The 15,501-nt window shown below is 42.8% G+C and overlaps 3 protein-coding genes across 13 annotated transcripts in view; 1 reads left to right on the top strand and 2 right to left on the bottom strand.

The window, feature by feature from the left end:
* Positions 1–7,822, top strand: LOC310998211 (neuronal acetylcholine receptor subunit alpha-2-like; the record flags this gene model as incomplete). Its single annotated transcript, XM_083988149.1, has 8 exons — positions 1–70; positions 1,693–1,844; positions 1,934–1,978; positions 2,127–2,236; positions 2,803–3,022; positions 4,825–5,327; positions 6,516–6,948; positions 7,697–7,822. The coding sequence occupies 8 exons, from the start codon at positions 1–3 to the stop codon at positions 7,820–7,822; spliced, it is 1,659 nt and encodes a 552-aa protein (XP_083844275.1).
* A 2,097-nt stretch (positions 7,823–9,919) lies between these two features.
* On the bottom strand, positions 9,920–12,526 carry LOC310997125 (D-beta-hydroxybutyrate dehydrogenase, mitochondrial; the record flags this gene model as incomplete). The annotated part of the gene is made up of 4 exons (XM_083986756.1): positions 11,794–12,526; positions 11,532–11,684; positions 11,104–11,237; positions 9,920–10,285 (listed from the first exon to the last, which is right to left on the bottom strand). The coding sequence occupies exons 1-4, from the start codon at positions 12,200–12,202 to the stop codon at positions 9,920–9,922; spliced, it is 1,062 nt and encodes a 353-aa protein (XP_083842882.1). The 5' UTR covers positions 12,203–12,526.
* Positions 12,527–13,558: 1,032 nt separating this feature from the next.
* Positions 13,559–15,501, bottom strand: part of LOC310998640 (inositol polyphosphate-4-phosphatase type I A-like) — a 50,295-nt gene continuing 48,352 nt past the window's right edge. For 5 of the 11 annotated variants that reach the window (XM_083988789.1, XM_083988797.1, XM_083988793.1 and 2 more), the window contains one exon: positions 13,560–14,843. In XM_083988789.1, coding sequence (XP_083844915.1) covers positions 14,711–14,843 — 133 coding nt within the window. In that variant the 3' untranslated portion in view covers positions 13,560–14,710. Of the gene's footprint in view, positions 14,844–15,501 lie in introns of all 11 variants that reach the window. The other 6 variants (XM_083988792.1, XM_083988794.1, XM_083988795.1 and 3 more) reach the window with 2 other exon arrangements.

Genomic DNA, 15,501 nt, shown 5'->3' with positions numbered 1-15,501 from the left:
ATGGAGCTGAGAGGAAATAACCTGACGCCGCTGATCTGCTGCTGCTGCTGCTGGATCCTCGGCAGCTCCGGTGAGTAACAGCTGATGTGCTTTTTATTGTTTAATGCTCCAAATAGATAAGTTATAATCCTATAATACTCATATTGTAGAGTGACTTTAAAATAATTTGTTTTTAATCCCTGATTCTTTTATGCAACATTTAATGGTGCGTTTATTATCATGCCATTGTTATAGAGATTTTATAATATCTGCAGCAGCTTAACAGTGACTTCATAATAATAATTACAGATATTAGTACCTCCTGTATCCCATTGTATGTGATTAACCCTTTAATGAAGCTTTTGGAGAACTAAAAACTTACTTTTACTACAGTAGATTGCCTACATAGGAGTCCTGCACATTTGTGTTGTGTTGTGTGTATATGGAATTGGAAATATATGCATTTATAATACATCTGGATAAACATCACATAGTCCAGATTGATTTTTCTAAGGGAAATTTAACCTTATGTGCATTGATATTGATGTTGCATGTATTTATAAAGGAATTAAGACACTTCTTTTTATCACAGTGCATTTAAACAAGCAGATTTTATAAAATAAAAGTGCATTTGTGTGAATTAAAAGTTAAACAATTGACCCATCATGCTGTCATGGTTTATCCTAAATAGTTAGTTATAAATAAGAAGTTGCAGATTTCACGTGTCAATGCTGAATCCTGTAATCCCACAACACATGATCCTGTTGTTCCTCCTCCACTGGCAGAGCCTCACCTGAAACATCATTTTGTCGGTTATAAATAGACAATATAATCACAAAACCTGGCATCGCGCGCACACACGTTTGCACAGTTTGTGCTCCTGCCTGGCTCGCCGTTTCTTGCACCAGCAGCTAATCCCAAAATTGCTCGCTGGTGATGCCAGGTTGCTCGCCACAGTTCAAAGCTGTGGGCTCAGAGACAGAGGAAGACAGAGAGAGAGGGGTGAGGGAAAGAAAAGGGGACAGGGTGAGGAAGAGGGTACTAAAAGTGAGGAGAGAGAAGAGGATATTTGAAGATTAAATCACATCTGACACTTAAAGCCAAAATAAAAAAGGCAGAGGTGAATAAAACAAAAACAACAAAAGTGAAATGTTGTAAATTAGTCCAGTAATTTTAGGCCAAAAAAGGGGTCAACGTTAAACAAATTGCAACAGAAGCAAACTCAACTGATTTTGTATCCTCAACATGTCCTGAGTGAGGGAAAAAAAGCCCCGAAGAATCCCATTAGGGGAAAGTTTCGAAAAACACCCAAACATATCCCATTTATACGCATATTAAAAAAAAGTTCACGTGAATAGGGTATCAGTGCATAATCCAATTACGTATGGCTAATTTGCATACATACGGCACCTGATCTAAACATTGGGTAGAGCAGGTGAAAATGTCTTGTTCAATCTTGTTAACATATTACAGTTAAAAAAATGTTACCCTATTCACGTGAATTTTTTTTTATATGCAAATGGGATATGTTTGGGTGTTTTTCAAAACTTTCCCCTAATGGGATTCTTCGGGGCTTTTTTTTTCCCTCATTCAGGACATGCTGAAGATACAAAATCAGTTGAGTTTGCTTCTGTTGCAATTTGTTTAACCTTTTCTCATAAAATGACTGGACTAAATCTTCTCTGTGACCTCTGACCCCTCTCTCTCCGTCAGTGCTGGCCGAGGAGTGGACTCATGGTCACACAGAGGACGAGCTCTTCAGGACATTGTTCGGAGGCTACAGCAAGTGGACACGTCCTGCACGAAACATCACAGATGTGGTCATCGTTAAGTTTGGGCTATCTATTGCACAGCTGATCGATGTGGTAGGAAAACACACACAAAAAAAAACCCCTCCATATGTACACATATAGATTTGATGCATCAAATGTTTGTGTTGATTCTTTGCTGTTAGGACGAGAAAAATCAGATGATGACGACCAACGTGTGGCTGAAACAGGTAGGAAAGAGTCTGGTTTCTTCTATGGAAGCTCAGCAGGGCCAAAAAAAGGAGTTCTCGAAACCTGATATTGAGTTATGTAACAATATCAATCATCTCTCAACTTGACCTTTCTTGGCTGAAGATTAAAAGTGTTGTTTGTGGACAGGAGTGGACGGATTACAAACTGCAGTGGACTCCCTCCGACTACGACAACGTGACGTCCATCAGAGTTCCCTCTGAGCTCATCTGGGTGCCCGACATCGTCCTGTACAACAAGTAAAAATAAAAAATGTCTCCACATGCACACTAATGGAGGGTCGTGCACTTCAGCAGAGATGAATCTGAATGTTTGTAGGAGTTGGATATTATCTGTAGTGATCAATTACCTGCTTGATCTTCATCGAGTGGAGAGCGCATAAGGAGGGAAGGTCCTCCATAACCCTGCATACCAATTTGGTGATACATGCAAATGATCCTGTTGAAAAAAATGACCCTGATTCTGTTGCAGCTGCACAGCGATCTTGCATCACACAGCTTTAGTCTGAGTTTTAGTTTTTTTTTTTCCCCCTCCGAGCCTGGAGGAAGCATTAATTCCAAAATTTTGTCTGGGAGCTGGATGAAACTCTCCTCTCCTCCCTCAGCATTTGTTTAACCAAGGTTGCATCATGAATGCAGTGTCAACAGTCAGCGATCAATTATTTAGCACTGTCTCTGTAAACCAGCGTAGCTCCAGGTTTGTTGATTCGCCTTTTGTGGTTGAAACGTAATGAGACGGAAACATGGGCTTCGTTTCCGTGCTGAAAATGACTTTCTTTTGTCTCCCGATACGTTGTTTTCCCCAGTGCGGACGGGGAGTTCGCCGTCACCCACATGACCAAGGCCCAGCTCTTTCACACCGGTCGTATCCGCTGGGTTCCCCCCGCCATCTACAAGTCGTCCTGCTCCATCGACGTCACCTTCTTCCCCTTCGACCAGCAGAGTTGCAAGATGAAGTTCGGCTCCTGGACGTACGACCGGGCCAAGATCGACCTGGAGCCCTTTGAGAACACGGTGGATCTGAAGGTGGGGTCCGACTGTTGGTTTATCCTTCTGTGTTTGTTTGCACAAATTTGCAAATCTGCCCCTTTACTTCCTCTCATTGTTTTGTTTTGCAGCAGGATGCCTGCAAATGCAAAATACTGTGTCTGCTCACATTTTCTAATCAACAGATTTCTCATTTTGAATCTTTGAGCCTCCGTTGCTTTTAGTTCTCAAGGAATGAAATGCACAGATCAGCAAAAGAGAAGCAGTAGGAGGAGGAGGTTTGTTTAGGAGCTGAGGAGACATCATGATGTTAGAGGGATGTGGATGTTCTGGTCCACCACTTTGCTCCAAACTGGGTTGACATGAAATTTGTTGCAGATGTTCATGATTCCTTGAGGATTAATCCTGATGAACATCAGTAGGTCAAACATATTTAGTGACTTGATAAATATCTTGACATCTTCTCAGTGGATTGGCACAACATTTGGTTGAGACATTCCTCTACATTCAGAGGATGAATCTCTGTCTCTTCTGGGATGCCCAGACTTCCCTCTCCCGGGACACCTTCTCCAGCTCTTCTGGGAGGATCTCAAGATATTCCCAGGTCAGCTGAGTGTCATAGTCACTCCAGGGTGTCCTGGGTCTTCATCTGGGCCTCCTCCTGGTGGGACATGCCCAGAACAGGCATCCAGGAGGCATTCGATACAGATGCCCAAGCCATCTCAGCGGTGCCACCCTGCAGAGGAAACCCATTTCGGCTGCTTGTATCCATGATCTTTCAGTCATGACCAGAAGATCATGACCATAGGTGAGAGTAGGAACGTGGATTGACCAGTAAACCCTCTTTCACCACAACAGACCGGTACATCGACCGCATTATTGCAGGCGCTGCACCGACCCTTCTGTCAATCTCACGTTCCATCCTTCCATCACTCGTGAACAAGACCACTAGATACTCAAACTCCTCCACTTGAGGCAAGAGCTCTCTGACCTGGAGGGGGCAAGCCACCTTTTTCCGGTCAAGAACCATGGCCTTTGACTTGGAGGTGCTGATTCTCATCTCGGCTGTCTCACACTCGGCTGCAAACCGCCCCAGTACGAAGGAGCCAACAGGACAACATCATCTCCAAAAAGCTGAGATGAAATCCTGTAGCTTCCAAACTGTTTTGTCTCTTGTCTGATATTTTCTTTGGTGCAACCACAGTTTTGGTTGTTGCTAGGGATGTCACGATTACTTGTTTTCACAATTAATCGTGGTATTAAACGCCACAATTATTTAATTGTAAAGATTCCTAAATACCGTTACTTTCACAAAAGTTTGATGTTGGAACCTTATTGGCAGATGTGCGCAAAAATAAAGGTAAATGCTCAGATACTGGTCCATTTAACTAACGTAACATTGAATTGGTAGGAATTTAAATGTTAGCGTGTCATTTTTAATTTAAAAAAAGCAAAACAAAACAAAAAACGATTAAAATAAACGCAAACATTTGGTATAGATGACAATTCATGACCTGAATATTTCAAACGTTTCCCCTGGGGATTAAGAATTCGTCATATATTAATAGATACTTGAAATATTTTGTGTAAACAATGAGTAATGTAGTTATATTCTGACTATATTAGATTTTACACATTCATAGTGTTGTGAAATTAATTAGTGCATAATAATCGTGATAATCGTAGTACCGTGATTATTTCTCTGACAATAATCGTACCAAGAAAATCTATAATCGTGACATCCCTAGTTGTTGCACCAGAGAAAGGAGAGCCACAGCTGTCACACAGGATGCTGGTGAAGCTCTTGACCGTTCACGGCCAATGATCCATTGTGTTTGCAGGATTACTGGGAGAGCGGCGAGTGGGCGATCGTCAACGCGGTGGGCACCTACAACACCAAGAAGTACGACTGCTGCCACGAGATCTACCCGGACATCACCTACTACTTCGTCATCCGCCGCCTCCCGTTGTTCTACACCATCAACCTCATCATCCCCTGCCTCCTCATCTCCTGCCTGACCGTGCTGGTCTTCTACCTGCCGTCCGACTGCGGCGAGAAGATCACGCTGTGCATCTCCGTGCTGCTGTCGCTCACCGTCTTCCTGCTGCTCATCACCGAGATCATCCCGTCCACGTCGCTGGTCATCCCGCTGATCGGGGAGTACCTGCTCTTCACCATGATCTTCGTCACCCTGTCCATCGTCATCACCGTCTTCGTGCTCAACGTGCACCACCGCTCCTCGGCCACCCACACCATGCCGCGCTGGGTCAGGAGGCTCTTCCTGTCCGCCGTGCCGCGCTGGCTGTGCATGAGGCGTCCGCATCACAGTCTGAGGCCTGTCAGGTGAGCTGGTCGCCAAAACAGTTGGGTTAAAAAATAACCCAATTTTAACCCAACTGCTGGTTCAAATAAGGACAAACCCCTTTTTTGGGTTAAATTTTAACCCAACGGGTTGGGTTATTCTTTTTTTCTTTTTCTCTTAACCCATTGGGTTAAAATAACCCAAAAAAGGGGTTTGTCCTTATTCAAACCAGCAGCTGGGTTAAAATTGGGTTGTTGTTTTTTAACCCAACAGTTTGGTTGTTAAAAACTACAGAGAGTGCTCCAAACTTTTCTACCAAGTGACACCACTGTCACAGAAATGAATGGCAGTGGTGTCACTGGTTAACAAGTTTGGAGCGCTCCCTGCAGACCTAGATTGAAAAGTGGTTAAGTGGTCCTTCAAGTGCAATTACTTATCATTAGTACCTTTCTCTTCAAAAGAGAAAGAAAACTTTCTCGATTGATTATCTTATGTTTTAATATAAACCTATTAAAGCAGTACTAAAGAACTTTCAGTTTTGGTTGAGTTTGGCGGCGCCTGTGGACCAAAGCGGTAGTGTTTTGCCTGAAGGAAGACTCCATTTCCCATGAACACTAGCGTGAAGCCCTGTAAATATCCTGCATTAAAATTAACAAAAGACATCAAAACTAAGTTTCTGTTTCCAGTGGATCATTTCAAAGTGAAAACACAAACATAATCCATTGCTAAAGTGCTGTTTTGCCTTTTCCCTCCTTCTTGTGACTCGCAAACGTGAAAGTGAAGGAAGACTCCATTTCCCATGAACACTAGCGTGAGAGCAGGGTTCCTACCATGCTCCTCAAAGTTGCTTAGTGCCAGAGAAAGAGATACAGACCCCCTCAGGCCATGACAGAGGTGTCATTCAACTTGTTGTAAGTCGATGTATCATCACAAAAGTTATGAAAATATTTTATGAAGGTTGAAAAGTTCCTTAGTGTTGGTTTAAAAGTAAACTCTTGTAAAAAAAAAAAAAAAAAAAAAAATCCAATTACTTGAACAACCCAGGAATTGGGTTAAATTCATAGCCTATAACCCTGAAAATGGGTTACACTCTGGAAAAATAACCCAACACCAATAACTCAGAAATTGGGTTACAGAGATAACCCAACATTTTTTAGTGTGGTTACTGTTTGTGAACAGCAACAAACCAAAAAAATAGATCTTCTAAACCCAAACTTCTTTCTTCTCAGGCGGACGGATAGGCTCCTCCCTGTCCGGACCCCCGGCCCCTCCCACATCGCATCCACCTGGATCACAGAGGAGTCCGACATCGATTTCCACGGCAACCAGGATGGCAACGGTTGCTACAGCGGGTACCAGCTGGACTCCTTGGATACCAGAGATGAGCTTCGCCACTACGACCTTCACGGTTACTCAAACTCAGACAACCTGACGAGGTTCGGCGTGCAGCGGGTCTCCTCCCTCTCGTCCCCCTCCCCTCCCTCTCTGGGCTACACCCTCCTCCCGCAGAGGCACTGCACGTCCGTCCTGGACTGGGACACCCCCCTCGTGGAGCGCGGTTCGATCCCGTCAGCCTCTGTCATGTCTCCCGCGGTGGTTTCAGCCCTGGAGGGGGTCACCTACATCGCAGAGCACCTGAGGGCCGAGGACGCAGACTTTTCAGTGAGTGCAGCCACGTGTTGTTGTTGTTAAAGGGATAGTTCAATATTTTAGCAAATTTGCCCATTGCTATAATAATCCCTATAGTCATAGCAGTTGGTGCATTACCTTTAATTATCGGTGCATGTTGTTTTGAGATCAGCGGGGCAGAGACGTGAGCTGCTCAGTGAACACAATGGAGGTGAACAGTACAGGTCCCCTGTCCCTCATCAAACTCATCAAATACACAATCCAACAACTCCAAAATGCTCTTGTGGACAAGTTGTGACCTGCACATTCACCACGCTATGAAATAATCATGTTTATAATTATGTAAAATTATGACACACGAAGCAAATACTCGGAACTACTTGCGCTTTTGAAATCACTCCGCCCAGCAGCCATGTCTGGGATGTAGTTCCGGCTGTGCATTTGCCTCAAAAACAACTCCGTCTTGTAATGTTACATGATTTTTTCATAGCGTGGTGAATGTGCAGGTCACAACTTGTCCACCAGAGCGTTTTGGAGTTGTTGGATTGGAAATTTGATGAGGGACAGGCGACCTGTACCATTCACCTCCATTGTGTTCACTGAGCAGCTCACGTCTCTGCCCCGCTGATCTCAAAACAACATGCACCGATAATTAAAGGTAATGAACCTACTGCTATGACGATATAGGGATTATGGCAAGAGGTAAATTTGCTAAAATAGTAAACTATCCCTTTAAGATGATGAAGTTTTGCAGACATCTCGTCTCTTCCTGTCTCCACAGGTGCAGGAGGACTGGAAGTACGTCGCCATGGTCGTGGACCGGATCTTCCTGTGGATGTTCATCATCGTGTGTCTGCTGGGAACAGTCGGACTCTTCCTGCCTCCGTGGCTCTCTGGGATGATTTAGATCAAAAGAAACCAATAAGACTGTAAAAAAAAAAAGAATAATTAATCCGGAGAAGGTGCGCTGGTGTGTTCTGTGAGCATGGAAGGAAAGATGTGAGGCTCCATTGGGAGGAAGAAAATGTTTTTGACCTGATTTACTTGTTTTGGAAATTTGATAAATGTGATGCAACTCTGTCAGCACGGGACCAAAAAAGTTAACACACAGATTGAAGAAGATGGAATCAGCAAATGTTCATGTTTTGCTTGATAAATGGTTCAAAAGATGTTTTAAAATTTGGAAAAGATATTCATAAATAACCAATTTTCCACAGGTTTGAGCCGAAGAAACTGTAGGAAAATTGAAAACAAACACTGTGACAAATAAAGAAGATTCTACTTCAAATGTGAACATGCTTTTTGTCCTATAAAAATCAGTTCCTACTCTGACCAGCTGAGGGCAGCAGCATCACACAGGAGTGAGGGAGAGGGCTTCAACCTCAAGTTTGCTGTCTAAACTCACATTAACTTACCCTAGGGGGACGATACCAGTCATCCAGTGGCTCACAACAACCTCATTTACTCTCACTTATGTTTGTTTGTCGTTTCGTTAAAGCTGTGACTCATGAAAACTTCCCGACCAACACACGCCAGAGTCAGAGCCGCTGCTCCTTTGATGCACAATGAAGCCTCTCTGCTGCGGACGCATCAGGAGTCACTGATGGGTTTTTGGTGTGAGGTCAAAGAGTTCCTTGAAAATAAATCATCTACTAGTCATTTAACGCTCAGATGAGTAAAACTGCATCATGTGGTTTCACTCAACTCAGGTTCATTCAACTGAATCAGGTCATTGAAGGTCATTTAAGATTTAATCTCTTCCATATGGAATACGGCCTTTATTTTTTTCTGCACTTGATCCTCATCAGTGACACCAGTGCAAGGATTGTCCCTTTAATATTTCATCGCCTTTCAGATGTGGATTTCACACTTATTTTCTTTTTTTAATCCATCAAAATGTTTCTAGTATTGAACAGTTAATGGATTACATGTAGAATAATCAGAAGATTAACAACAGTGTGTTTTATATCTAAGCTTTTAATTTATGAGAGAATTAACAAGAAGTTTCTTTTCCCCGTGTTCCTGGAAGTTAAACTTCCTCTCAGAAATGTCCCATTAACACTTTTAGAGTTGTTGTGCGACTGACTGTCCTGTGCCTCGCTTTCCCTGAGGGCAAAAAAATCTGATTTCATGGGTAAGAGGTTGATGGATCTTCCATTTTCTCCCACCATCTAAACTGCAGCCTGGAGTTATAATCACTTATAATGAACAACAAGATGAGAAAATCATAATAATAATAATAATTCCTTAAAGGGATAGTAGCATTTTTTTAAAGTGGGGTTGTATGATCTACAAATAGCCCCTAAGTACTTTAATTGCAGTAGAAGACTCTCTGCACTCCTCCCGTTAGCAACGCCAGCCCATAATAGCCCTGCCCAGAGATTTACAACATACAGTGTTGTGAACAGACCCAAAGAAACGGCCTATTTTCACGGCCTAAAAGAGGTTTTACGTGAAAAAAAAACACAGTTCCATTGTTTGCTATAATATAATTTTTTCCAGCCCTTCAAAGTGCAGGAAAAACACAGTTTTTATTTGGACCTAACCAACTCACGTATCCCTCCGCCCAGGGTTAGCGCCCGCCGATCAGCAGTTGGTTAGCTCCAAATAAAAACTGCATTTTTCCTGCACATTGAAGGGCTGGAAAAAATTATATTATAGTGAACAATGGAACTGTGTTTTGTTTTTTTCAGGTAAAACCTCTTTTAGGCCGTGAAAATAGGCCGTTTCTTTGGGTCCATTCACAACACTGTATGTTGTAAATCTCTGGGCAGGGCTATTATGGGCTGGCGTTGCTAACGGGAGGAGTGCAGAGAGTCTTCTACTGCAATTAAAGTACTTGGGGGCTATTTGGAGATCATACAACCCCACTTAAAAAAAAAATGCTACTATCCCTTTAACTAGCACCTTGTTCTGCTGCCACTGAGAATAAAAAACGATGAGAAACAAACCCAAAAGAACAGCTCATGATAAAAATAGACAAACTTTTATTCCAACAGTGAATCTACTTGGCATACAGCATCTCTTTTCTCTTGCCGTACATGGAGCTGAGAGAAAACACAGCGTCTGTGAGCACCGAGGGGAGGAGAGGAAACAGCAGGAAGAAGAACCGCTCAAAGGCCGACACCAGCAGGTATCTGTGTTTGGGCCGGGCCGACGTGACCGCGTGCACCATGGCGTCGACGACCACGTCACCGTCCCTGAAGCCCTGCTCACACGTGGACAGGAAGTAGTCGTTGGCCAGGTGGACGTACTGCCGGTTGAAGGTCTGCCGTCGCTCCTCGTCCAGTCGCTCCCAGATATCTGAACCCGTTTTCCTCCTCAGGATGTTGGTGGCTTGGCCGAAGTTCCCCGGCTGGATGATGCTGACCTGGAAGTAGAGGAGATGCTGTTTCAGTTCTCATATCCTTCTTTTTTATTTTATTATTTTCTTTGGCTTTTTTTCTGCCTTTATTTCATAGGACAGTCGGAGAAAAGAGGCATTTCCTTCTCTTTTTGGCACAAATGAGCTTCCTTACATATTTAACCCTCCTGTTGTCCTCCTGGGTCAAGGAAGGACAAAAGGAAGGAAGGAAAGATAGAAGGAGGGAGGGAACAGATTGGGCCAAAAAGGAAGGAAGGAAGGAAGGAAAGGAAAATGGATTGTGGAAAGAAGGAGGGGAAAAAGGAAGGAAAGAAAGATGGAGGGAGGGAACAGATTTGTTCGAGGAAGGAAGACAAAAGAAGGAAGAAGGGGGGAAGAAGGGAGGGAAGAAGGAAGGAAGGGGAAAAGGATGGAAAGAAAGATGGAGGGAGGGAACAGATCAGGTCAATTGGATTAAAAGGGGAAGGAAGAAGAAGTAAGGACAAAGGGAAGGAACGAATGAATGAAGGAAAGGAAAAAGGATTGTGTAAGGAAGGGAGAGAGGAAGGAAAGAAGGAAGAATGGAGGAAAGGAACAGGAGGGTTAAACTAAATGACATTAATGGTAAATTATACAAACTAGACAGTACGAGGGGCATTTAGGTGGGTGAGCTCTTTTATAATTACATAAATTTAGACTTTTTAAGGTTAAATTAAGTGAAAATGACACAAAAGCACAAAAACAGATAAGGTTAAATTTGCATATTTTTTGTTGTCAGATAAAATAATGAGTGTAAATGAAGTCAAATGAAGGAAACTCTAAAACAAGGAGAGAGGAAACTTTACCTTCACATCAAAACTGTCCATTTCAACCCTCAAACAATCTGCAAAAGCCTCCAGCCCCCTCTTGGAGACGCTGTACGCTCCCATGTTCAGGCAGTTGAAGAAGGCGAAGATGCTCGACATGAAAACCATCCGACCTGTGGCAGCCAGCGAAGACACAAGAAACGTTAAAGGAGTATTATCGCAAATCCAAATCCTTAATTCGGCCACTAGATGGAGCCAGGCGGAGCTTATCAGATATAAACAAGTGGGCAGCTGTCAGAGAGAGAGAGCAGCCTCGTTTAGTCCCCAAAAGGCGAACAAATGCACATTGCACAATATATATTAAAAAAAAAAATTGATTTAAAAATTGTCAAAAAAAGATATTGCGATATTTATGTGAATCGATTTTTTTCTCCCACCCCCACACAGGAGGTTGTGTGATTTCTGACCTTTAGCAGCACGGACCAAAGGTAGGAAAGCGATGGAGGTCCGGATGCAGCCGAACAGGTTGACGTCCACCATGGAGCGGAAGTCCTCGATGGTGCTCCACTCCACCTCGGCCCAGTCTGAGATCCCAGCGTTGTTGACCACGGCCCACAGACCTGAGAGTGGAAAGGTCAGAGGTTAAATGTCACTTTAAAAAGACAAGATTTTTTTTATTTCTAGTCCTTTTTTTGTTGTTTTTGCAGAATTGAGGTCTTCAACTCTCACCTTTCTCTGGCAGGTTCTCCTGGACCGTGGTCTTCGCCCTCTGCACGTCTTCATCCTTGGTGACGTCCAGTTTGAGGAGTTTCAGATTCCCGGAGCTCTGGCGCTCCAGGCTTCGAGCTCCGGCTCCTTCTGGAGACAAACACCCGGCGAAGACCACAAACCCTTTGTCGTCCAAACAGCGAGCCAGCTGGTGTCCGAAGCCGCTGTCACAGCCCGTTATCAACACGCCGTAGCCCGAACCGTCCCGCACGCGGCTGCAGCGGCGGCGGTGGGAAACCAGTTTGGAGAGGACATAGAGCAGGACGGCAGAGACCGGGAGGACGCTGACGACTTGGCCGATGAAGAAAATGGTGTTCATGCTGGTGAAGTGTCTGAGGACTGTCTCTTTAGAGCTGCAAATCACACACATTTATAAGCAGCAACAGCCCATTATGCGAGCTGTTTAGCTTTCCCCCTTTCTGACGTGTTAATGGATGATTCACACAATTGGTTCAGGCTTTCATGTGACTGTGAAGCTCACACACTGAGCTGTGTTGGGGCAAACTGGGTGATAATGTTTTTGTTAAATTTTCTTTCTGGGAAAAATCCACACACATCAAGGATGATGATTATGAAGATTTAATATCTTGATTAATAATGAATGAATAATGATGTGAAAGCCTCACCGAGACCAAAAGCAAACTCTGAGTAACATTATCAAAACAACATGTGAGTCTTTTGGTGTGGTGGGACGGTGGCGTTGCACGCAACTCCATCCAACTCCCAGTCACACACACTCAATCACAGCTGCAGAGGCTTTGCAACAAGACAAACAACCCAGGACATCGCCTAAGGCCCCCAGACACTGGTCCACTTGGTCCAGATCAGTGACAACATGACGTTGCTAATGGTTGTGCACACAGAATAGTGTGCATAGTTCAGTGTTTTGCATACATTCATTTATTCGTGGCGGCACACCACGGTTCAATTAATGCAAGTTAGTGCTGAATGCCAATGTTAATTTATCCCATTGACAGTAGAGTAGTGTAGCTATTGGCACCAAGAGCAATTCAGATGTCACTAGATCAGCTTGTGCTGTCCAAACTGTTACTAATTTGGAAGTGGCAGATATTATATATATATAGTGGCATGCAAAAGTTTGGGCACCCCAGGTCAAAATTTCTGTTAATGTGAACAGTTAAAAAAGTGGAAGAACAAAAGATGAAGGAAAAACAAAAAAAGAATACACTGACATTGATTAAATACTGCAAAAAGAGTGTTTCATGTTTAACTTTACACCTTTTGGAGATCATTTCATCTTCCACTTGCTTAACTGTTCACATTAACAGAAACTTTTGCATGCTACTGTATCTGGTACAAATGTTAACATGAAATATTTTTTCTCTCTCTCTCTTTTTTTCTGTTTTGTAAGTTTGTTGGGTTGTGGGAAAAACCCACTTATGTATTGTTGATTTGTAAGATGAATTCTCTGAACCAAAGTGGAATAAAAAATTAAAAAAATATTGCAGTTGTTACTGCAAAATTGAATCATCAATGGATTAAGATTTTTGGATTAATTAAAAGTTATTGTTTGCGGTTGGGGGGTGTGGGGGGCCTCCAAGGTGCCTCTTGCCTGGGGCCCCCAGATTGTCTAGAAACACCCCTGCACAACTGCAAAGTTATTAGCGTCTCTTTGTTTGGCCAGTGTCTATTCATTGTTCATTGTTTAATATTCAACGGACACCCAAAAAAAAATCTGTTTCATATTTATTACCATATCAGACATGAACAAGATGTAATATACAGCGATAAAACCTTCACAGATGTTCTCAAGTGTCAGTGAACAGAGCGTCTACGCCGTTGCTAAGAAAAAAACACACAAACAGGTATGAATGTGTCTCTGCAGCAGTGACTGACAGTGTGCTTCATCATACAGTAAGATGCACTTTACTACAAAGTATGAGCTGCACTGTTGAAACCGGCTCGTGGCGCCACAGAGCAGGGAAGTGAAGAGCGGTGGCGCCCCCTCGTGGTGCAGAGGGAGACTTGCAGTTTAACGTGGCAGTTTAAATAAAACACATGAATGAAATAACGATAATGCACAAAATGTTTTTGCCCTCACTCTATCTAGCCTTCTTAAATTCATGTCATGTGCTTCTTTAAAATTAAAAATAAGAATGAAAATAAAATGCATAGGAAGAGAAATGTGGAACCTGCAAAACTGAAGATACTGTGTTGTTTTGTTGATTTCCCTTTCTGCTCACTACCAGTAGTAGTACTAGATGTGTATCTAACTATTTTCTCTTGTTTGAGAGTTGTTTGTGTAAAAGTCTACAGGTGAAACTACTATTAAACTGTTTACGGCCTCAGCAGAGAGCTGTGGGGGTTTTGTTTTTGGTCTTTTCTGTGTGTGTGAACCATACCCTTTTAAATGCAATGTGATCTTTTTCTACTTTTCCCCAATGGTATTAATATCAAAGCCTAAATATTTCACATAGGCAGCGTCCGAGCTGCGTAGATAAACACAAAGCATGGACTTAAATCTAATTTGTCCTCTGGGTTTTAGTAATTAATCTCACTGACATTGAATTCCTCTTGATTTCCACTGCGGAACATAAATATTAAAATTATATTATAGCTCATATTGATTACAACATTGCTGGATCAGGAGAGAGGCAGTGCTGGTCATGTTCATATTTGTAATAAAAAAATAAAAACCCAAGATCTCGACTCTTTTTCTCTAACAGGGACACATTCATATATTCATTGATATGACATGAGCAACCTAAAACCAGCTGTTATACTAAGATGGTAGAAACCTGTAGGTTTAGTGTGACTCCATGTCCCAAAAACAATTCAAATCTAAAACAAACTCGACAGTTTGATTGTACCCAGTCCTGACCAGAAGTCCAAAAAAAAAAGAAAGTCCACCGTCCAATCAGGTCTCCACCTTCCCGAAGGTGCCGTCGGGTGGCCGGTAGTGTTTGGGGAAGGCTTTGAGCTGCAGCGAGTTAAAGGCGTACTTACGGCAGCCGACGTTCTTCACCGTGTTTTCCCGCCTGCAGCCCTCGCTGGGGAGGAGACAGAGGAGGAGGAGGGAGGAGACAGAGGAGGAGGGAGGGGACAGAGGAGGAGAGGAGGGGACAGAGGAGGAGGGAGGGGACAGAGGAGGAGGAGGGGAAGGGGGTGTGGACAGACAGAATGGGAGAAATAAAAAAGATAAAGATGATGGTTGGTGTGAATGACATTAAAAAAAAAAAGACAATTACAAATTCAACATGTCTGAGCTGATGATACAAAACAAAACAAAACAAAACAAAAGAGAGGAGAGGACACAGATCTTTGAATACACTAGGGGTGGGCAAAAAATATCGATATGGCAATATATCGCGATACTTTATATCGTGATACGATATCGATATTCAATATTTAAATATAGATTTTTTTCAACTTTTTTTTTCAAATAATAAATCATGTTTCAGGCGTAAATCCAGTACGACTTCTGCACCTCTGCTACCTCAGACAGTGTGTTGTACATGCAAATATGTTGTTGTAACTTGCACTTGTATAAAATGGCATGGATCATTTGAATTACATTGTTTTGACTCATTTTGTCCCATAAATTATCACTATCATCTGATGTACTGTACGTACAACTCGGATTTTAAGATGCATGATGCCTTTTACATTTTTCAGTGAACTATGTAGAATATATCGCAATATATCGCA

The sequence above is a fragment of the Trachurus trachurus genome (genome assembly GCF_905171665.1).
Source record: "Trachurus trachurus genome assembly, chromosome: 2".
NCBI classification, from domain to species: Eukaryota; Metazoa; Chordata; class Actinopteri; order Carangiformes; family Carangidae; genus Trachurus; species Trachurus trachurus.
The sequence above is the reverse complement of the archived record's forward strand: the minus strand, read 5'-3'. Positions and strand labels throughout refer to the sequence as shown.